The sequence below is a fragment of the Papaver somniferum genome, chromosome 5 (genome assembly GCF_003573695.1).
Source record: "Papaver somniferum cultivar HN1 chromosome 5, ASM357369v1, whole genome shotgun sequence".
NCBI lineage: Eukaryota > Viridiplantae > Streptophyta > Magnoliopsida > Ranunculales > Papaveraceae > Papaver > Papaver somniferum.
Window position 1 is genome coordinate 30,171,860 of NC_039362.1, and position 24,704 is coordinate 30,196,563.

At 36.7% G+C, this 24,704-nt stretch overlaps 1 protein-coding gene across 1 annotated transcript; it reads left to right on the top strand.

Moving 5' to 3' along the window:
• Positions 1-18,106: 18,106 nt before the first annotated feature.
• Positions 18,107-23,160, top strand: LOC113281271. Its single transcript, XM_026529974.1, has 12 exons — positions 18,107-18,294; positions 18,459-18,587; positions 18,700-18,829; positions 19,127-19,257; positions 19,364-19,508; positions 19,582-19,760; positions 20,049-20,292; positions 20,480-20,578; positions 20,689-20,834; positions 20,923-21,030; positions 21,443-21,531; positions 22,108-23,160. Exons 1-12 carry the CDS (start codon positions 18,226-18,228, stop codon positions 22,883-22,885), a joined length of 2,247 nt encoding a protein of 748 aa, XP_026385759.1. The 5' UTR covers positions 18,107-18,225; the 3' UTR covers positions 22,886-23,160.
• The last annotated feature ends 1,544 nt before the right edge of the window (positions 23,161-24,704 follow it).

Genomic DNA, 24,704 nt, shown 5'->3' on the forward strand with positions numbered 1-24,704 from the left:
CTCTAGGACCTAATAATTCGGATCTCAATTTTGAGGAGTTGCAGCCTAAAGAAATATATTTAGACCCTTTTATAGAACCTGAACCTGAACCACAATTAGATATAGATATCTTAATCAGGAAACTAGGTAAGGGCATGCTAGTATTGTACATTTTCTTGGTTCACTGCAGTTTCCTTTTGTCAGCTTTTTGGTGTTAAAGACCCACAGTTATTCCGGCTATTATACGGTTCGAGTTGACTAATACTTTTCTTAGTCTGGCTGAAGACTTTAAACTTAGCACTTCTTGGGAGGTAACCCAATCTCATGCAACCAGGTAATATCCTTCCGTAACTCTTTCATTTCAAATGGTAACAGTTTCTCCTTGTTCATGCTTTTAATTTCATCTTTAGAACATTGAGGACAATGTTAGGTTTAAGTTTGGGGGTATGGGAGAAACTTTTTAGTATGAATAAATAAACTCCAGAGCTTAGAAATTTATGCCTATTGAGGATTGCACTAACTAATCTAAGTGGATGGAAGCATTTTGATTGTAGGAGTTTGAGGAACCAATCTGATTAGATGGAAACATCTAAAGAGTCTATTCATAAAAGCACAGAGCTCAGGTGTTAGAAATAACATGATAGTTTCACCATATCTCGTTGAGTCCTTTTCACTTCTATTTTTATTTTATTTTGTTTTTAAACTATGTTTCTCTAAGTGATAGGTGGGGCCCACGATTCAAGTTGTTACCAATGCTAGGGTGAATTAGAGTGATTGAGATACCATGAAAAAAAAAAAAGTTGAAAAAGAAAAAGAGATGAAAAAAAAAAATAAAAAAAAAATGGTAGTTACCAAAAAAAAAAAAAAAAAAAAAAAAAAAAAAAAATTGAGACCAGACCATTTGACCAAAAGGAATAAATTCAATAAAGTCGACCACTGGTACCCTTGTATATGCCAGTTGTGTTGACCTAGAGTTAGGTTATCGACCACTGGTACCCTTGTATATGCCAGTGTGTTGATATTAGTCAGACTAGTATCTCAATCCATTAGGATAGGTTCATTTTGGCGGAGGCCTTCAGACAGATATGGGAAACGTCGTTCACTTAGTAAACATCAAAACCATCTATGTTTTCTATATCCATCTTCTTGATCTATCCATGTGATTAGTTTAGACTCCGAATATGATGTCCATAGTGCAACTATCTGAGTAGAGCTCTGTCACTTTATATGAATTTTAGTATGCTTGAGTGCAAACTCGTGTACAGCAATTGGAATTTCGCATCAGGGTACTTCTTCCTGTAGTCAATAAGTATGCCAACCAAGGAGATTCTTTAGTGCCTTCCAAGGTTCTGCGTAGATAGCTAAGCTCTGGAGTATTAAGGTTTTGTGGGTACACCTCTGGTAAACCCCCCGGAGACAACACTCCGCCACTAGGGCCACCTAGTGGTTTAACGGCTTACTGCACGTGCTAAGTGTAGTCATTTTATTTTAGATTAGATTTGCTCGAGGACTAGCAAATAATAAGTTTGGGGGTATTTGATAGACGCATTTATGTGTCTAATTTGTCCCAATTGTTTATATTGTTAGTACTCTATTTTGTACTTATTTGGTTATTTTATGTCTTTGTAGGTGTTTTTGGAGAAATAAGCTTTTGCGGCGAAATTGGCTAAAAAGTGGTTTTTGCGCTCGTGGGAGAAAATTACTATACGGACTCTCACTTTGGATAAGGGGTAACCTAATTACTAAGGGGCACCCCATTTCAGGGCATGTACTAAAGGGACACCGGAACTGGATAGGGGGAGGTCATCTTCAAAGTTTCAAAACTGGATTTTGGCGGGAAAAAAGGCAGCAGCGTCAACAGTTTTGGATCAATGATTTGAGCGACCTAGGAGGCGATTAAATGGGCAAATTTGGTACCCACGGACTCTACAAGACATAAGGGACCTGTTAGAAGCGATTACCCATCTAATTGGGCTGGATAAGTCAGAAAATCCACACAAAGTCAAGACAGTGCACACGGTTTCTGTTTAGGGTTTGAGATTAGTTTGAGAGATTTATGGGATATCTTGCGTGGGATATACATCAAAACAGTTGGGTAAAAGTCCTAGAAGATGTTTGAGACGAGAGAATAGCTATAAACAGCCTGTAACGCAACAAGAAGAAGATTATTCTTCAAACAACCCGTAAAGAATAATGGAGATTTCCAAGGGGTTTGATCGAGTTTCAAGGGGATTTAAAGCCTATAAATAGTTGGTTTTATGTCAGAGAAGGGGCATGAAGAGTTTGGGGTCGATACAGAGCCAGGAGGAGCGAAGAAGAAGGAGTAGCAGCAATGTTCACCTGCTGCTGCTGCTGCCATTAAAAAGCTTCAAGAACACGAAGAACAGACACTCCAGGACAGTCTTATTTTCAGCAGCTTCAGAACAGTCTTATTTTCAGCAGCTCAACAACAGAAAAGAGGTGTCGCAGTTCGCTGCAGTTCTCTGTCGTCGTTCTTTTCTGGACGTGTTTTGTGAGTCTCAGAACTACTATTTTATAACTTTTGACTCTTTTAATTACACTTTGAGCTTTGAATTAATATGTTGAGTGCGTGATTGATATGAATAGCTAAACCCCAATACTGGGATGATGGAGGAAACCATTCTTTATGCATGAGTAATTTTATTTAATTCTTTTATGACTATTTGCACTATTATGAATGGAATTATGATTTTTATTGATTATTTGTGATTTTGTCTGATGATGTATGCTTAATCCATGAGATTATTGATGCATCATGCTTATGATTTACATATAATACTTACAAAATCTATGTTTGGCAAAGTAAGAGTCGATATTTGTTATCAATATAAGCTTTAATTGTCTAGAATTAATAATTGAATCGCATGAGTATAAGAATTGGTGAAATCCTGAGTCCCAGTATCTCTTGATCCTGTGACAATTTTGTATATATTTTTGTTTTTAAATCTATTCAAGTCCGAGCATCGAATCCTTATTTACCGCAATCTTAATATTACAACACCCAGTGATAGATGAGTTTTAGTCTCCACATACCTTTTGTTGATGAAGTTCCACAAGATCTACTTAGTAGTTCTCCGTCTTCAATTGATGAACGCCGTGAAGTAATGCTCCACTGCACAATCTATCCTAGTCCGAGACATCACTATAAGTAGACTAGAAATCAAGACTTATAGTTTTGATCACTAACATTGATAAACAAGCTTGAGATAGCAACGCTTGCGAGTTCGACCGAGCAGTGCTCTAACAGTACCTGAGTGGATTAAGTTCTAAAATCGTCTATGTATGTTTACATACTCATGAACAAAGACATTATATACTAAGGAATGCAATCTTTGCAAACCGTGGCTATAATGTTCATGAATCGATTCGAGTAAATCAAAACGATTTTGCTTCAATTGCGTCTTGTGTACTTTTATGAGAATATAACAATTGAACGACTCTATAACTAGTTTCATTTAAGTCATTTGAACTAGTTGTGATAAAGATGAACAAGGTTGATATGAAAGTGTTCATATGGCTAACTTCGGTTAACTATTGTTGAGCCAACCAAGTATACACGTTTTGGTACGGTTACCTATATCTAAATGAAAGCACATTTCATTTGTGTGTAACAAGCTAAGTCGATCTATCGGTTGAAAGTTATTAGCTTGACCCTAATTAGGTTTTCATCTAACGGTGAATATTGAATGCCTTGTTACCAAGGTAGCATTGATTTCAAACCCTGATTTGAAGACTAAATAAGGGAGAACTCTAGAAACTGGAAAACCTAATCCCCACACCTCTTGTGTGATACTAGTTGCGACTAGAGTCGACTCTCCTTTAACCTAGGTTTTTCCTAAAACCATTATAGGTTAACGACTTAAAGACTTCATTGGGATTCTGAAGCCAGACCCAACTATTTTCTCTGCAGTTGTGTGTTCTAATCTTACTTTGTTCGAATTGAGTATTATCTTCTCTAAGATTTGCTCGAGATTTAATCTCCGATAGGTAAGATAAAAAGTAGTCACAAAGCTCTTCGTCTCATTCTTTGTGATTCCACAATATCTTGTTTCGCTACCATATGATTAAGATTGTTGTGAGGTGATTGATATTACTAGGTTGTTCTCCGGGAATATAAGTCCGGTGTATCAATTGGTTCATGTTCACCTTGATTTATCAAAAGACGGAACAAAAACTCGTAGGTATTTCTGTGGAAGACAGATTTATCTATTCAATAGACTTTTCTGTGTGAGAAATATTTGTTTATCAGTCTTCGACTTTGAGTCGTAGCAACTCTTGGTTGTGGGTTAGATCAGCTAAGGGAATCAAGTGCATAGAGTCCTGCTGTGATTCAAAGGCGTAAGGAACGCAACTGTACCTTAATCAGTGGGATATTGGTTAGGGCTCAGTTACATTCCAGTCCGAAGTTAACTTGTAGTAGGCTAGAGTCTGTAGCGGCTTAATACAATGTGGTGTTCAAATCTGGACTAGGTCCCGGGGTTTTTCTGCATTTGCGATTTCCTCGTTAACAAAATTTCTGGTGTCTGTGTTATTTCTTTTCCGCATTATATTTTTATATAATTGAAATATCAAAGGTTGTGCGTAGTTCAATCAATTGGTGAATCCAATATTTGGTTTTTGATTGAAATTAATTGACGCTTGGATATTGGTCTTTGGTACCATCCAAGTTATTTCTCTTATTAATCCGGCTCACAGATTTTTATCAGTTCGATTGAAGATTGATTTGAGAAATTGAGATATAACTCTTGGATATGTTTTCCTTGATTGAGTCTGACTGTTTAGTTGATTCTTTTGGAATTATATCGGAGTTAGTCGATACAGATTGCCGAAAATAAATATTGGGTGTGGTTGTTAGACTCCCACTTTTCAATTGGTATCAGAGTAGTCAAACACATTTAAGACCTTATAAGTCTGTGTTTGTAACAAACTGACTCCACGGACAGAAACGCTATCTCTGAAAAACGCATCACCAGAGACAAAAGTTTTGTTTCTATGAAATCTATTAAAGAGAAAGACTTGTCAATCTTACATATAGATGAACATTCAGTTCCTAAGAAACAGACTTGTATTGATATGTATTACCATGATTATCTTACTGATGAATCTGATTATGAAGTAGAAAGGGAAGCATCCCAATAGAGTGCAACGATTCTAAAACTTGTTAAAATCCAGGCAGTTGAAATCAATAGGCTGAAACACAAAGTCAATACAATGGTTGGTATAGTAAAAGATCGTGATTCCCAATTAAGGATTTTTCGTGAGGAAAATACTGTAGTTTGTTCCTCCCGAATCTTACTCGAGGCCAAACTCAAGGAAGATTCCCTTGAAATAGAACGACTATTGAGTAATCTATCTATTCAAGATAAAGATTGTTTTGTGGAGTTAGTCATACCAATTACTTATGATTCTGTTATGATTTTAGAAAACATGGCTAGTTCTAATCATGTTTCTCTAATGAAACCAGCTTCAGAAGCTAAACTGCAAACTCTTCCTATCGCTAAGGAGGCGCTTGGCTCTTCCACTGATCAAGGAATTATCACATCTCATGGAAGGAAGAAATCTTCTAACGATGTTACTAATGCTACATTCTCTAATCACTCCGATGATCATAAAGTATGTCTTTTTTGTGATTCAAAAGGACATGTTCAACAGATTAGCAAACTGAAGCTGAATGACAATTACTTTGGTCGACTTCAGCATACCTTAGAATTAATTCTCAAAGGTGTAACTGACATTCGGATGTCTAAACCTATCGGTTTTAGTACTGACCCCGTGAATTGAAAGTCAGTTCAAGATGCTCATCGAACGTTCGAACTAATTGTAGTGTTAATACAAATCGGTCAAGGAGATTTCAGAAAAGTCCTCCTCAACCTAAAGCGAAGGATGATGTTCAAGATGTGAGAAAAGTACTAGTAGGTGGAAACAACAATAGAGATATGAAGGACAACCTTAATCTGATAATTGAAGAATACAGGGATCTTATCAAGAGGCTGTCAAAATCCTCCATACAAACTTCTTCTGGTAAGGATTCAAACTTGGTCTTTTATTTTGATGACAGTAAGTTTTATGATACTTTTTCACATAAAAAAGGGTTTCCTCCAAGAATTAGAAGGAAAAAAAGGATTAACCGTGAAGGATATTCATTTGATGAGCATAAAGCTCATACTTGTACTAATTAATCACAAGGGTTGAATGCTTACTCATAAAAATCCTATTGTGTAAGATTTTCTATTAATCAGGTATACTTATTGGTAAAATGCTCTCTGATTAGTTGAGTTATTTTCTTATCGTTCATAGCAAAACTATTGTCTACAAACAGCTTTGCATAAGTATTGTTTTGGTTGGAGTGTTTACTTTTTAATCTTGAATAGTATTTTTGGTTTTTGTGCTACTTTTGTGCTCTAATTTTTTCTTATGAGAATACAAAATTTATTGAGCCAAAAAATTTGGAAAGAAATTTTTTCATGTAGCAAAATTTTGTTGTGTTCTTTTTCCTTGAAAAGGGGTATTTTACAGTTTTTGTTTTGGGAACCATATTGGCTTCGTACGGGTATCCATTTGACTTGTCACGAACCAAAATTTAGAAACCCTAAAGTTTTCCTAAGAAACCATTTAAATACCTATCCTATTGAGTCACGTACGTGTACTCTAGGTTATTATGTTTGTGTTAAGAATGTCATCTCCTTCTCGCACCTGTGATTTTGCAAAAGGTTTTCTTGACAACGGTATTGGTTTCGGGTCCAAAGGGAAGAAGAAAAAAACCCTAGTAGTGTTGATGATATCAAATACCAAAATCCTAAGGATTATTTTGATTTCTCATGCTACTATGCTTATACTCATCAAGATGTTGAGAATGATGAGATGGTTTCGGCCGAAGTGGATCACGATTTTCTTAAATACTTTGAGGAAGAAAAACTGCAACTTGTTGATACGATGAAGGGTCTCGATGTGTTAAGAACTGAGTTGAAAAAGGTTAACTCTGACCTTGTTCTCATGAAGATACATGTTAAAGATCTTCTCAATGAGGATATCTTCTCTGAAGAAGCAGTGGATGCTGTCAATCACAAGCTCAAAGGTCTCAAGACTCGTGAGGGTTCCTGAAAAGCTCTTTCATTTCAGTTCATGATCGGTTTTGATGGTTTAGGAGTCTTTTCGTTTTTAGTTTATTGGTTTTTTTATGTCTAGGAAACTTCTTATGAGAATTTATTCTTGTGTTTTAAGAAGGATAACTAGGGTTTGGAATAACATATATTGTGATTACTCATAGTTATTGCCAACGATTTTCATCATGCAATGTTTTTTGATTTATTTATTTAAATTCTAAAGTTTATTTGGAAGATGATTTTGCAATATTAATCTTTATTGGTTTTATATATTGCAAATAATGTTATAGGATATGAGTGTTTACGTCCATGAACTATGATTGTCCCATATATGTTAAAAGTTAAGTCTATTGTGTGATTATGCAAATATTGATGGAAAATAGAATGAACTTTTGAATTGCAAAGATTAAGTCTATGATATCATTATGCAAATATTGATGAAAAATAAAATGAATCTTTGAGTATTCCGCAGTATTGATCTTTTTCTGATCCACTTCTATGTGAAAGTATTGTGTGGCTTCGTAAGTTTTCTTATATTGAGGATTTTCGATTAAATGAATCATTGAGGTTCCTTTTTGGTTAATTTAATTGAGTTTTTTGGATACAAATTCATGTTTAATGTGATTTGTTAATGTTGAAAGAAATCCTTCTTTTCTTGTAAAAGTAAGGTCGCTCTTGTTGTTCTTTCGGGAATGACATTTTATGGGGAAGAGTTATTAATTGAACTTGTGCTTAATTTCCAAATCTTTGTGGGGGAGTGCGGGTATGGAATGTTGTAGGAGTTTTCTTGTATCTTTATAAACTCCTTGATGAATACAATGAGTTTCAACTATGTGAAATCATCGAAACAAAGTTGATATGTTCTCTTTTAGTCATGAAATATCTCTATGAGAATTTTATTATGATACCACTAGTTTTCGTACCTTTGCCAATTTATATTGACAAAAAGGGGGAGAATTATTGTGTAGTTCACACTACAAATACATATGTTTTACAAATCATTATGTAAGGGGGAGTGGTTTTCATTGTGATATGAAGTATTGACTAAGGGGGAGTGATACAAATCACCATATTATTATTGTCGAAGTTGTAATACAATTGAACTTTGATGTTGTGTAATAATACTATAACACTGTATAACAATATGAAAACATCTTGTTTTTATTTATTGTTATGGCTATGGATCTTCAACAACTATGATGCTGAGTTGAACACGTTCAGAATCACTGGAGTACTTGGAAGTGACGAAGATATCGAGTAATGTTAAAGAACCATTGAAATCAAGCATTTGGATGAGAAGCTAAAAAGTTTATTTATTTTGTAATCCATATGTATTGATAGTGTCACTAAAATTGACAAAGGGGGATATTGTTAGAGCACTGCTCGGTCGAACTCGCAAGTGTTGGTATCTCAAGCTTGTTTGTCAAGTTTAGTTGCCAAAACTATAAGTCTACATTTCTAGTTTAGTTATAACTATGTCTCGGATTATGATAGAATGTGTAGTTGAGCTTTAAACTCCACAAAGTTCATCGATTGAAGACGAAGAACTACTAAGGGGAGCTTGTGGAACTTCATCAATAAAAGGTATGTGGAGACTTGACTCATCTATCACTCTGAAGTCTATTCCTATTCTATCTCCTATTGAGACAAAAGTCGTGTAGCTATATAGACTTTACATTATACACATTTGATATTTCGAGTTGAGTCGCTTACATATTTTTCGAAATATGTGTTGGTAAGCTTTCGCTTTAACCAAGTTCATCTTTTATTCTTGACGAAAGGCAAAAGATGATCATGTGAAAATCGCCTGGTAACATCTTACATGATTTGTGTGAGACAATCATTTGATGTAGACTTGGAATGTTTCTTATTGATAATTCGATCACTTGAAAATTGCTTTGAAGCTAGTAGTTTGTGTGACACAGCTATTCTCGTCTTCCAAGAATGTTTTAATGATTGAAATGGGAGTTTAGAACAATTAACCTTTGATTGGATACAAAACAGTATGCGTACTTGTATGCTAACTGTTGCAAGTGTATTCAGATTCCGGGAATTTAGTATCCATATCCGCATGTTTACTGATTCAACTGTTGAAGTTCGGGAACTATAGTATGTATAACCGTATGCGTACTAATTCAACTGAGTTCGGTCATGAGCGACAGTATGCGTACCCGTTTGCATACTGGCGAACAAGACCAAGTCCGGGAACTTAGGTATGCGTACCCGTTTGCACGCTTGAGTGGGTTAAGTTCTAAAATTGGTTATGTATGTTTACATACTCATGAAAAAATACATTTATATAATAAGGAATGCAATTTTTGCAAACCGTGGCTATAATGTTCATGAATCGATTCGAGTGAATCAAACCGATTTTGCTTCAATTGTGTCTTGTATATAACTAGAGTCGATTCTCCTTTAACCTAGGTTTTTCCTAAAACCATTATAGGTTAACGACTTAAAGACTTCATTGTGATTCTGAAGCCAGACCCAACTATTTTCTCTGTAGTTGCGTGTTCTGATCTTACTTTGTTCGAATTGAGTACTATCTTCTCTAAGATTTGCTCGAGATTTAATCTTCGATAGGTAAGATAAAAAGTAGTCGCTCTTCGTCTCATTCTTTGTGATTCCACAATATCTTGTTCTACTACCATACGATTAAGATTATTGTGAAGTGATTGATATTACCAGGTTGTTCTTCGGGAATATAAGTCCGGTGTATCAATTGGTTCCTGTTCACCTTGATTTATCAAAAGACGGAACAAAAACTCATAGATATTTCTGTGGGAGATGGATTTATCTATTCAATAGACTTTTCTGTGTAAGACAGATTTGTTTATCAAGTCTTCGACTTTGGGTCTTAGCAACTCTTGGTTGTGGGTGAGATCTGCTAATGGAATCAAGTGCGTAGAATCCTGCTGGGATTCAGAGGCGTAAGGAACGCGACTGTACCTTAATCAGTGGGAGATTGGTTAGGGCTCAACTACATTCCAGTCCGAAGTTAACTTGTAGTAGGCTAGAGTCTGTAGTGGCTTAATACAGTGTGGTGTTCAAATCTGGACTAGGTCCCGGGGCTTTTCTGCATTTGCGGTCTCCTCGTTAACAAAATTTCTGGTGTCTGTGTTATTTCTTTTCCACATTATATTATTATATAATTGAAATATCACAGGTTGTGCGTGTTTTAATCAATTGGTGAATCCAACCTTTGGTTGTTGATTGATGCTTGGATATTGGTCTTTGGAACCATCCAAGTTATTTCTCTTATTAATCCGGCTCACAGATTTCTATCCGTTCGATTGAAGATTGATTTGAGAAATTGAGATATAACTCTTGGATATATTTTCCTCGATTGAGTCTGACTGTCTAGTTGATTCTCTTGGAATTATATTGGAGTTAGACTATACAGATTGTCGAAACGAAATATTGGGTGTGGTTATTAGACACCTTCCCCCTTCCCCCGCTTTTTCAGCTTGTAGTATCCGCTCTCAGCCACATTTCTAACTTTAAATGGGCCATCCCAGTTTGCTGCGAATTTTTGAGCGCTGGCGTTTCTTTGCACGTGAGAGAAATTTTTAGAACCAGATAATCAATCTAGTAAATTCTCTCTTGGACACCCTGGTTGTAGTAGTTAGCCGTTTGCTTTCTATATGCCTCAGCAAATGGTTCTACTCGTGCCTTTCGTTCTTCTATTGTGTTTAGATGTGCGAAGTGACTTACCTCATCTGGTGTGGTGTGGCTGGCCATTGCTACTCTTGCTGATGGTATCACTATTTCTGCAGGTAGTATGACATCCTCGCCATAGACCAAGGAATAAGGCGATGGTCCTATCGAACTGCGTTTTGAAATTCGGTATGCCCATAGTGTGAGTGATAGTTGCTCATGCCATCCTCTATGGTGATCATGCACTTTTCTACTCAGGATCCGGAGGAGGTTTTTGTTGGTGGCCTCCGCCTGACCGTTTCCTTGGGGATAATAGGGGGTCGACGTGTGCAACCTCGTTTTATATTGTCGGAGTAATTCTATCACGTCCTTGTTCACAAATGACTTAGCATTATTCTCTCTAATTAACATGGGTGCGCCGAATCTGCAAATGATGTGCTCTTTGATGAACGCGGTTATGGTCTCTCCAGCGTAGTCTTTTAGAGGTATCGTTTCAACCCACTTGGATGCATACTCGGTGACAATTACTATGTATTTGTGGCGCTTCGAGGAGTCCGGGTTTATCGGACCTATAAGGTCTAGCCCCCAATTGTGAAATGGCCACAACGTTACTATGTTGTGCAACTGGGTGTGGGGCGCTTTGATCAACGTCCCGTGCATCTGGAAACTCAAACACTTCCTAACATGTTTAGCGGTGTCATTTTCCATGGTCGGCCAATAGAATCCTCCTTCGTGGAGCTCTATAAATAGTTTCCGCATTCCTTGGTGCTCGGCATTGTGGGATTGAGTCATGACTTCGGTCGCTTCTTGATCAGATAAGCATCGCAAGATCACATTGCTATAGCTTCTTCGGTAAAGCACATTTTCATTTATGAAGAAACGTTTTGCTTTATTTTGAATTTTTAATGCCGCTTGCCTTTCGCTAGGTAGCTTGTCGTGCTGGAGATAGTCGACATATGGTTGTCTCCAATCAACTCCTTTGGCTGAGCAAACCTATGCGGGTTGTGGTGGAGCCTGACAGCCGGCACAACTATCTTGAAAGGTTGCCGTTTTTGCTGACATACTTGGCCAATATACCCCTAGTCTCTTGAGATTTCTATATAGATGGACGACACCTGTATGCCCGCAAGTTTCTGTGTGTAGCTCCTGAAGTATTTTCTGTGTGCGAGGGACCCTTCTGCGGCACAATAGTACAAAGCTCCTTGTATTACCATTAACTGTTTTAGAACTTTGGTGACAAGAATCGGCTAAGATGTTCACGCACATTCCCTTGTCCATTGTATACTTTGAACTTTGGTGAAGTATAATCCTCACGGTACTGGTATTTTGCGATTTCGGGGGAGTATGGACTAGTCATGAAGTCGTCGTTGTCTTGTTTTACTACCCGGTAATTTTTTCTAGGTACTTGGCTATCGCCTCTTGTGACATGAATACAGGCTCTTCCTCCTCCTCTTTGATGTTATTCGTCGCTTCCTTAGTGTTTTGCTCAGCTTCGGCCGTTCTTAACAACTTCCTTAGCTCTTGTTCTCGCTGGACGTGGTCATCCAATTCTCTCTGCATTTCTTGCATAGAGGGCCGCGTGGGTGGCGCATCTCCAGATGTTGGTTGTTTGTCTTTTTCTTGCAAGGCGTTTGTTCTTCTCCCTTGTGTGATCAGGCTCGACACTATTCCTACTCTCTCGCCTTCCGGGTTTGGCGGCTGTTCGATAAACTGATTCTCTAAGGCTCCCGAGCTAGTGCTTCCTTGGTGTGTCATGGTGGGTTAGGCACGAACCTTCGGATGTGGTCGCCAAATGTTGAGGGGTGAATATGATATTGGTCCTATCCGTCCTAGTCACACCTAATGACAACACTTTTCTAGGAATGGTATGAGAGAGAGCTTGTTTTCCATTGTACTATGTACCTCCTTTTATAAACTTTCCCAAAAGTCCTTCCTTTTAAGACATCATGCCACATGTACCCAAACCTCCTTAATTACCACTAATATCACTCTTTCTCTAATACAACCTTTTCCTTTTCCGTTAATTCTCTCCTTATCCTTTCCATATTGTGGATACCTTCTAGTGGACTTGGGTTTTAGTCCCCAAGTCCCCCATATTTCACATTGGATTTGCCTTTCCTTTTGGGGCTCCGTAGCTCTGCTAAGGGGTAACTATCTTGATGTATCAACATCGTTCATCCCAAATTGAGACGAAATGAGCAAACTTTAAAATTTGAGTGTTTGCCCATCCTATTTGTCAGTTTGCCTATCCTGCTGCGGGGTGGGAGTGGACAAATCTGCTCTCTGCTCTAAGTGAACAGTTCTCCCAAAAAATGTCTAATATTGTTGTATTATCAGAAAATTAAATTGTCTTTGGCGGTGTCGATAACACGCACATTGAGATCAGGGGCGGAACTACAGCCATGCTTAAGCCCCCAAACAATTTTTTTTCATTACATTAGGCTTAAAGTTTCTCCCGTTTTAGCTTACATCCAGTAGAATCTATGATCAAGCCAGGGTAAATATATCCAAGTACACATTAAATTTTTTTGAAGCACCCCCTAGATTCAATTCCTAGTTCCGCCCCTGGTTGAGATGTCAGAGTTTTTCTTTCACAAATTTAACCAAGAAATATATAATTTAGGCTTCAAAAATTATGATTCTACACCCATTGTAAGCTGGGAAACGGAGCGAAAACGGAGGGTCCTCCGGGAGTTTAGCAGGGGAGGTTTTCAGCGGGGAAAAAACGGTTCAGTCCAAAACCCCACTAAATAGAACAGTTTAGTCCAGACCTAATTGACTAGGTACAGTTTAATCCAAAAATTGTGTAAAGACGCTGCTGACCTCCACACGTGTTTCATAAAGCACACGTTCAACGAGTGGGGACGATTTTGTAACTGACGCATTCAACCTGAAAATGACACGTCAACAATTTTAAATAATACAAAAAGTAATTAAAAACAATTTTATCTTTTAAACCGCCCGTCCAAAATCGACAAACTTTATATATTTGGAAAGCATTTTCCGAGAGCTACAAAAAGAGTACCCATATGACTATATAATTTTCATTTTTAAAAATTTTTAATTTACATTTGTGTGTACAATTATGTACGTCGCTGCAAAGATCCAAAAAAATCCAAAATCCATGATATCCAGACTGCTACCCTAGTCCGCACAGATTGAGAAAAATATCAACCATGTCAAGCACCAGTTGGATAACATCCATAATAGCCGGACTGCATTGAGGACGAAACAATGAACATAAGAAAATCGCAGCTTGAAAAGAAAGTGATTATCCTTTCACCAACATCCACGTAAGAAAAGAAAGCAAAAAAACGATCAAAATAAGAACTTAGTTTATGGTCAGAGACACAATCCATGTGGGCATTACTACACAAACTTAATATGGATTCGAAATATCCCAGTACAGTGATTCATTGCACTTTACTAAAAAGGAGATTACTAACATGCACAACAGATAAATCATACTCACACCCAGACCTACTTTTTCATGAGAAGCATATTGGTGCATCAATGTATTCATCCATGTGAAACATTCCTAAAATCAATCCTTCATAGCCACAAACAAACCTACTTTTTCATTGAAAATACACTGGTGCACCAATGTGCACACCCCTGCAAAACATGCATAAAATCGGTCATTCATATTCACTCTCGGGCACACTTTTTCATGGGAATTATACAGGTGCAACAATGTGTACATCCCTGCAAAACATGTAGAAAAACGATCATTCATAACCACACACAAACCTACTTTTACATGGGAATGACAAAGGTGCACCAATACGTACGCCGCTTCAAAACATGCATAAAGATGATCATTCACAACCACACACAAACCTATTTTTTCATGGGAATTACTTCCTACAGGTGCACCAATATGTACACCCTTGTAAGACAAGGGAAACATACTTTTTCATAAGATTTACACAGGTGCGCCAATATGTACACCCCTGTAAAACATGCATAACACCAATTATTCATATTAACAATCAACAAGTATACAACTATATACACATTAACTATCTACATGTGTATAATTATGTACACATTAAGAATCAATATGTTATTTCATTAAACGAAGGTTGTACTTATCAAATTCAACTAAGAAAGCCTAAAGCACACAATCATATTATCAGTTAGGACCAATATTAAGGTAGGAGTCATCAAGGGAACCAAAATATACAACTAGAACAAATACCTTGCAGCGTGTTGCATCATCTTGGACTGCAAGCATAGCAACATTAGTTGGGAACTCATCTTTATCATCTTGTACAATTATATACAGGCCTACAAAATGATCCGGTATTTCCATGTCCCCCCTGAGTTAACACCGCATATCATATTAAAGATGTAAACAGAAAATAACAATTAAATCTAAAATAAAAGATTCTTGTATAGTAAGAAGCATGTTTACAACTATGTACACATTAACAATTAACACGTGTACGATTATGTACACATTAATAATCAATATGTGTACAACTATGTACACATATTGTCTACACGTCTATCCAAAGCATATATACCCAAATGATCCTATCTTTCCATGTCTCTCCCAACTATCATTGGCGGCCAAAGAGAACTTACAACCAATGTTCATGCAGACATAATAATAATAATTTGAATAGCTAAACAGTAAAAAGCTTCAGGACAAGTAACAAAGAGTTTTAAAAGGAGTTAATTTTAATGTGTACACACTGTTAGTTTACGAACATAACTGAAGAGTGGTCAAAACATAGAAATTTATTAACACAAACCTAAATGTAAAAAAAAAAAAAAAAAAAAACCACCCAAGAGCTAGGTTTTACTCACATCAAAAGATAGAAGTTGGAGCCACAACAGAAATGCAAGCTTAAAGTGATAGTACATGGGACACCTGGAAACAAATAAAAATTTACATAAGCCTGAGTTTCATGCCTCCAAATCATTTCTACTCTAGTTATTTACCCGAGCATAAGTCTCATAATGCACATAGTTTCCACTTCTCTTGGACTATTATGTACACATCAATAAGTGTACAATTATGTACACATTAAGAATCAACGTGTACAACTAAGCGCACATTAAGAATTGATAAAAACATTGGATCATAATTTAAAATTTTATAATACCAAAACAAATTCAACTAAATGTATCCAAAAGCAAAAAATATATAACAAACCCCTTGAATGTCATAACTAATATGAAATAAGAACCAAAAACAAATAAAACTAAGAACCAACTAAACTGGTGCACTAAAAAGTACACTGTGTAAAACTGGTGTAAAAATAAATACACCTCATACAGTGAATACAAGTTGGACGCCCAAACCTAACAGAAACTGATAGAATATGGCATGCACCAGCGTTGATAGATTTTTAGGCTTCTATTGATGGATAATCATCAATAATTAGATGTTGTTTGGCTTCTTATCTCAACAATATTTGTTGCAAAAAAAAGTTTCAAACTACTCCTACCAACATAACTAATATGAACAAAGAACCAAAAACAAGTAAAACAATCATTCACTAGTACTGGCTAATGCAGTCGTTAAAATTGTAAAATGGTGCATCTTCTTGAGCATCTTTTATATTGCAGTACAGTAAGGCAATCAATTATACCAGCATCCTGAGTGAGATTTCATATCAAAATGTAAAGTAGTCACACATTTTTATTAGCGAGACTCGAAACCACGACGTTAAGCAAAGTTTTACGGTGATGAAATCATAAAACAATATCTCAAATACTAGATCATGGATCCTAGTAATGGCTCACATAATGTACAAACAATCAGATTTATATACATAAAATTCAAAAAACTTCAAATACATAAAAAAATTACTTGTACAATTATATAAAAAAATCATTCCCTCTATGCATCCAAAGCATATAATACAGATAAAATAATATTGTTGGTTAAAGAGATATCGGTATTCAAATCTCAACTTGAGTTACTTTTTGACCATAAAGAACCAGTGCAATCATTTCTAATAAAACGAACCTAACGTAGTAATTATGCTTAGGTTATGCTATTTTCATTCACTATCCATGTATCAGTTTATGAATCCAGATTTAAATAATCAAATCTCTTGTATATCTTCCACTGTTTCAACTCAATCAACCCACCACAAATTTAATTGGCATCAAATCGCTCTGGATGCAATTTTTGTGTGATTAAATCATACCAAAATTCAGAATTTAGATCCAAATTACTTTTACAAATCAACAAAAATATACCTTCTCATCTTTGAAAATTGTTAGATGGAGAGTAAAATTAAAATGAAATCGAGATGTTTCAAACATTTTTTGCTCTTAAATTTGGGATCTCTGTAAACAGATCCAACCAAAAAAATGAAGAAAAAGTAAAAAAAAAATCAATCAATCAAATAAATATAAAATGGAAAGATCAAAACTCTAACTTGTATTACTTAAAAACACTAATCGTAATCGTCTCTGTGCTCCGCCTTCATCTCTCTCTTCAGAAAAAAAAATCTAAGATGTCAAAAATGAATGCCGGAACACAGAAAGGGTAATCAGGGTAGTAAGAAAAAGTTTATTTTCTGGATCGGCAGAAATTTGGAGTAACTCGTCCAAAATTTGGATCAAACTGTCTGTCCGGGGAATTTTTGGACTAAGACGTACTAGGCTTGGAAGGGGTGGAATAAAGCGTCCCAAGCCCAGTAACTTTGGGACTAAACGTCAATTTCTACTTTTCAGCGTTGTGGTGGGGCCCACTGTGACTTGTCGCGCGGGTTAATCGGGTGTACTCTAACTCACGATGGGTAAATAAAAAACTCTCCTATGGACTATGGTGTCTCTCTCCTTTCCTTGTATACACCAAGGTAGTCAATTTCGGATTTCGGATTGTCTCGGTCGACACCGAGATACTGGTACAACTTTGTCTCGGGGAAATTCCGTTTTAAAATCTCGGTAAAATCTCGGTTTCATATTTTATATCCTCGTATCGATAATCACTTAAAACAAACATAGTATTAGTAAATCTGGTTGTTCACCTTCCTCATCATCAACACCAAATAATAATTTTAGCTCAAGAAATTCAAACACAACAACAAGCAATAATATTAGTGAGTGAATTAATCTTTTTAATTTTTGTACGTGAGATTAGTCTACTCAATTTAGAAAGAAAAAAAAAATCCGGTCAAGACAAATCAATTCCGACCGAAAAACGCGTTTTCAGGCGAAATTTTCTCAAAGATTTCGTCCGACCGAAATTAACAAAATCGTGTTTTCTTGGACCGAAATCCGGAATTTCGCAGAAATTTCGGCGGAAATGACCGAAATCGACTACATACGGATACACTAATAAGAAACGCAATTCAAATTTCACTCGCCTCATCATTTTTCACTAGGCTTATTATCGCGGGAAAAAAAGATCTGCCATCATACTAATCAAGTGTTCAAATTTCGAAATCTTAAGGATACATTTGATTTTCTTGGGTTAAAAATTTCACACAAGAAAGATATGGTTCTTCTTTGTTTCATGCTCGATCTTCGAACAATTTCCCCTCCTCTTCTCAAAGAATTGAAACAGGTAAAATTCCATACAGATTTCGCTTCAATCGATCGATTTCTGTTTATCGAACAATTTTTTTCCTGATTTTGTGGATTTTTGGTTATGATTTTGGAATTTACTTGTTGATTCGGGGTAATGAAGCTCGATTTTGAATATCTGTGTCGTTTTTTATTCTTCGTCAGTGTTTACTGCAACTAGCAAATCAATACGCAATCTCTACAGGAGGAAGAGGAGATAAACAATCAGAGATCCTCACTGATAGAATAAGCTTATGTTATCTTCAGAGGAGGAGAATTTCTTGCTTTGATGAGGTAATTACTACAAAAAGTGTATAATCATCTAGGGTTTTTCTGCATATCTGAATTGTTTTTTCAGCTAAACCTGGATCTGTGTGTTTTGTCTGATACGTGGATTTAACATCAGTTGAAGATTGCGTATAGTCCGAGAGGAGATTTTAGTTTACGAGATTTTCACCATGCTGTAAACAACTTACCTACTGATGGATTTTTACCTGAAATGATGAATTCTTCAGTTACTAGAATCAGTGATGGTGGTGAGTAATTCATTTCTTCGATTTCTGGAATCTGTAGAGAATTTGTGTTGCCATTTTGTTAAATGAGTAGTGTTATTAGTAGACAGATATATGTAGTTCTAATTACTAATTAGAGAGGCCGAGACATGTAGCAAATTTGGAATGCACTCCTTAACACATGGAGAGTGTAGGCCATGTGAGTTTCATACTCGACAACAAGGATTCATTGGTCTCCGGAGTGTTTTTGTTGTCAAAGTCCTTTACATTTTCACTTGTTCTTGGGGATAATAATTGATGTGTATGCTTCTTAATAAACAGATGTGACGTTTGGGGAGCTCCTAAGGGACGAAGTTCTTTATTCGTGGGGTGGTAAAGATATTGTTAGAAAAGTGATTTGTGTCAGCTCTTGTTTAGTGGAAGGCATTGAATCTGCTCGGGAAACTCTTACAGTAAGCTGATAATGTCACCACTACCTTTGGATATTTTTTTCCTTACCTGTCACTATTGAAGGCAGAGCTAACGATTTCATTTGGACATTAACCTTTTTGCTGACAGGATGCAGCAGATAAATGTGTTTCAGTCGAGTTTATACTGTTAGAGCAAGAATCCTGTCAGCCTAAAAGTATGTCTGAGGATGTCCAGAAGTTCAGTAACAGTATCTCTGATCTTGAGAACTGTTCTTTTCGAACATATCTTCCAGGTAAGAAGCACTATGAAGATTCAATGTGAAATTTAGTTTAAGTGTGGATGTCTTAATTAGTATCAGCATGCAGATGCAAGGATATTGTGTGGCCTTGTAAAGCAATGGCACCAGGAGCTGAAGGATGACTTTGAGGAACCGTTGCAAGCTGTCTTTCACTTTAAGAATAGTCTCGTTGGTTCTACGGACAAGGTTTTTTGCAATTTGGTTGCAACGATGAGCCCGATAATTGACGGATTCAGCCCTTGTGAGGTACTATATTTTATAAGTATATAAAACTTGCATTATAGTTTTATCATGAACCTCAAGGACAAATTTTTCGGTCCATTTGTTATTTAACCAGTTAATAAAAGGAAAAGAGATAGACTGATGCAGCAAATGTGGTTGGCACAAGTATAGGCTAAATCTCGATGGTATTTGTAACTTTATTTGCCAATTTGCTAGTAGGAGTTCAAGACTATGAAAATAAAAACGTTTAAGATGATGATGGTTTGGAATATCATTACACAGCAAATCATGCTCATTGGTGTCTTTATGTAGACATGTAGGTGTCATGACTTGCCCTTAGATGGTTCAGGAGGAAATAAGACGAAGAAGTCCTCTGTCTGCCCACTAACACGCCAGGACCTTGGCACATGTAATCTGATTGAAACTGCAGTAAAGGTTGGAGAACAAACGATTCTATTTTTGCCTTCTTTCCAGAGTTGTCCGAACCTCCAGCAAATTTCTGCACCCATCAGCTTTACTGTTATTGAGCGCACCAAATTGTGCTCTCTAAGTGAAGGTTTGTACTATCTCACTTTTGGCCATTGTGGGTTAGAAGAGTATCTGGATTCACGGGAAACCCCCCTTCCAGCAATATCTCTTAAGCCAAAACAAATTCATAAATTGATCTTTTCTTAGCACTTTTCAGCAAATTATTTTTCATATATACAGTTTGTACATATTTCCTTTTCGGTGAACATTTGCAGGTGTGATGTTTGGGGGTTCCTATATCGTTACCCCATCAGCATGTCATGAGATGGAAGCCAATTCAGATGAATCTGATAAATCAGAACTAAACGCCCAATGTAAGTGGTAATGTCGAGTGAGGTCCTAGTTCATTGGTTCCTGGTTTTTACATAATGATGTCTCAAGTTTATTGGTATAATTGTAAGTTTGCTTCTTATCTTTGTTGCAGTTTTTCAAGGGCTTTGTGGAGCTCTACATTCTCTGGATCAGGGACTGATATGTTCTTCAAACTGTAATATGGAAACTAAGAGATATGCTACCTTCCAGTGCTTTTATATTCTCCAACCATCAGAAAAAGGGCCAATGCTACTCAGGGTACCTTCTGTCCGCCTGTCTCAGTCTCTGTCCTCTCTATATCTGTTCATTTGTATTTCTACCTTCCGACTCTTAAAAAATATTGCAGAGGCTAGCAGGATCAGAGGAAATCCTGCCCTTTCCTGATGCCACCGGGTTGATTGACTATGCTGTACCTTTGGAGGTAGAGAACTCTATTCGATCCTCTTTATTAAGGGTAAGATTTTGTTTTCTAGAATCTTTGGAAGTTTACTTATGTTCATATTTTTGGTTTTTGCTTAAAAAAATACTTCTGGAGTTGTGAACAATCCATATTAATTAACCTGAATGAAGCCTCGTTTAAACTGTTAAATAGCTCTTCCTGTCGAATTACTTTGAAAAATTTGCATCATAAAAGAGGATTTGGGTCATGTATGTTATATGGTCCATCTAGTCAGAAACTTATTAAACGATCGGTCTGAGATCTGACAGTAAATGTGGAAAACTACATAATTAGAATGGTTATCTGCAGATTGAGTTTTCTTGTTAGATATAGATTGTGGCAATTAGTTATGTCATCCTTGCAAATATTTCCATCATCATTTCCTCCAACATAACAAGAGCATTTCCTTGTGTTTTTTTCCTTCCAGATGGAACTAAGAGACTACAACCCTCTTTTGCATGAGCGAGGCTTCCACCCCAAGCTAAACTTGCTTGTAAAAGAAAGCTTACATTTTGGGTAATCATTTCCACCATTTTCATTGCGTGGACTCTTCATGATATATGTGCTAAGATTAATGTATTCTCTAAGTAAGCTTGTAAATGTTCATGAGTTTTTCTAACACAGACACAGAGATTTTTATCAAATCCACAAGTATATTTACATAATCATCTATTTTTGCTAGCCACGACTTGAATGGAGAAACCTTCTTACTGGCAACAACTACTAGTAGATAGAAAATGCTTGTGCTTGTGGAATGACTTTTCACATGAACCTCAGGGTAAACTTATGCTTCCACATTATGGTATTTGTAGTAACTAGTAGAACATTACTCATCAAATAATAGTAGAAGTATTGATCTGACCTCAAGTAGTCATAGAGAAATACCTAAACTCTGTCAGAGTCAACTTGGTTGCCTGGTCTGTGAGTAATAGCAGTACACTCGACAGACCTGCTAGTAAAGAATTGTGAAGTTGCTATCAAAGAGTGGCTAACAACTTGTCATGAGGCCAACCATGATCGGTTCTAAATCATTCTGCGTGGATTTCCAATCTCTAAATGAAATGTCGATCTAAAGAATTGATTCTGTTGCAGGTCAATACCACAACCAAGACGAAAGGAAATTGACTCTGAACTCATCTTGCCCAGGCCAGAGTCATTAGACATGATGGCAGCGGTTTCAACACCACAACCAAAACGAAACGAGATTGACTCTGAACTCATCTTGCCCAGGCCAGAGTCATTAGATATGATGGCAGCGGTTTCAACACCACAACCAAAACGAAACGAGATCGACTCTGAACTCATCTTGCCCAGGCCAGAGTCATTAGATATGATGGCAGCGGTTTCAACACCACAACCAAAACGCAACGAGATTGACTCTGAACTCATCTTACCCAGGAAAGAGTCATTAGAGATGTCAGCAGGTTCAACGCCAATGATTACCGTTGATGTACCAGACTGCACTTGGCAGCAGACTCAAATAACAAAAATCGAGGATTTGACTGCTGCTTGTATTACAGAAGAGTGGGAGCAACTGATTGTGGACGAAGAGGGCAAAATTTATGCTCCCAAAGGTGTATCCAGACCGAAGACAAAGACGTCTACCATTTTATCCCCTGTTAATGGTAGTAAGCAGTTGGATGAGAAAACCTCTAGGATTTTAGAGAGATTGGAGGGTCCAAGACGGGGAAAAGGAAAGGAAAATGCACCTGTTGGGAAATGCAATTTTGAGTTCACAGATGCATGTGCACCAAAAAAGAAACCTCTAGTTCCATTTGGACCAAACCATGCTACAGTAGACCACCAGAGTCAGAACTCGAGCCAACCAATGAAACCCATTTTCCAGAGGCTTAAACGAAAGCACAGGTAACCACAGGTAGCCTAGCGATTCTTTCTCACTTCAGAATATTCTGATTAAAACGATGCATGCAGTGGTTATGATTCTTCTATCTGCTTCTGATATCATGTAGACGTAGTTAACCTGTTTCAACTACCGCTCTCGCTCTAAGAGCGAGTCCTAAACAGTAAACACCATCCATATTAGCATGTAATTACATGAGAAGAATTGGTCTTTACAAGAAGCACACGTCAGGTGAAATTGATATTGGATAGTAATATTAATAAAGCATTAAACAAAAATAGAAATGTAGATCGCTTATATATATATATAGATCAGTATTCACTGATCCAGCTGTTGTGCAAATTTTTAAAGACTGCACTTTGTCTTAGTAATTCATCATGCTAGGTATTTGGTTTAACTTGATTAGGTGATATTGACGCATCTATTTACTGGTATTTGAGTCATATGCATGAATCTCCAGTCAAATTTGATGGGTAATGTCGGTTACTGCAGATTTTTTGATTTCACAATCACCTTTTAACTCAACACCGCTCACACATTGACATTACAAACTCACACACAATTGCGGTTATAATGTATGAGAATGCGGTGGGGAGATGATTCTCCTCGACCGCAATGAAGCCATAAAGGTAAACAAAAGCAAAAAGAAACTGAACTCGTCAATAGGTAGAAAAGGTAAACAGAAAGAAAATCAATTACGTTTAACAGATGAGTGAGACCACTGCGATGCTTATGTAGGGCTGACGATTCCAATAACAGTAGTTGAAGGTGGCGGCCAAGTTGATGACAGTGGAAGATGCACTAAATCATCCACACATGTGGGTTAGGTTTGTCTTAGGTAACCAGTATCCGTACAGTATTATATAGGTTTAAATAACAAAAGCCAAACACATCATTGAGTAAGATCAAGTGTTATGAGACCTTATATGACCAGTGAAGAAGAGACCTTATATGACCAGTGAAGAAGAGACCTTATATCTCTCTAAATAACTCACAGTTAAACAAGGGAAATATGTGGAGCCTTGGGTAAGAAAGAATACGCACTTAATTAACATGATTAGGCATCCACTAAAATTGTCAAATTGCATTAAAATATAAACTGGTAATGTTCTTTTGTTGAAATATGTGATAGGCTCAAGTGGTCTAAGTCATCAGTTGCTTTGTCTAACGTAGTCATCTGTTGTTTTGTCTGTCTGAAAGTCTCTATTTGGATAAAAGTGTTTGTTTTCCCTGTATTTTATATATTATCTGAAATATGAAACTTCAAGTTCGAAACCGATGGTGTAAGAAAGACTGGCAGTGGTGCTAGCAATATGAAACTTCAGGAAAAACAAAGACATTTTCCGAGAAAACAACTAAGCAGGAATATGCAAAACAGAAAGAAAGGAGGGAAGAATTGTACATGGATGGCTCATGATGCTAATGAACACATATGTGTTGATTTCCTTGTTCTATGGATAGATAATCTCTTGAAATTATTGGTGTTCTTTTTGTATTTATGAAAAAACTACTGATAAAGGCATAGAAATTGCATTTATGAAAGACAGGAATATCTAAGAAATTTTGATCAAGTTGTATAGTGGATTTCATATTTCCACATTTTACCAAAGAAATCAACTCTTATGGACCTATGGTAAGTTTTTTCTTATAAAATCTAAAATTTGATAAAACCAAAAATCTTTTTTGAAAAATTATCCTGAATAGCGATTTCCTGATAGGCAAACACCTACCAAAGGTTCTAGAAGGAGGAAACAAGGAATAGGACAAGGATGGCTCCCCATTACTTTTTCCCCAAATGCGTGTTGATTTTTGAGGTTAAAATATATTA

Bases quoted from the DNA above. Each gene is read 5' to 3' on its own strand.
- LOC113281271 (XM_026529974.1), top strand. From the start codon at position 18,226: ATGGTTCTTCTTTGTTTCATGCTCGATCTTCGAACAATTTCCCCTCCT. The intron at 20,835-20,922 runs GTACCTTCTGTC...AAAATATTGCAG, and splicing joins AAGGGCCAATGCTACTCAGG to AGGCTAGCAGGATCAGAGGA. The intron at 21,532-22,107 runs GTAATCATTTCC...ATTCTGTTGCAG, and splicing joins AAAGAAAGCTTACATTTTGG to GTCAATACCACAACCAAGAC.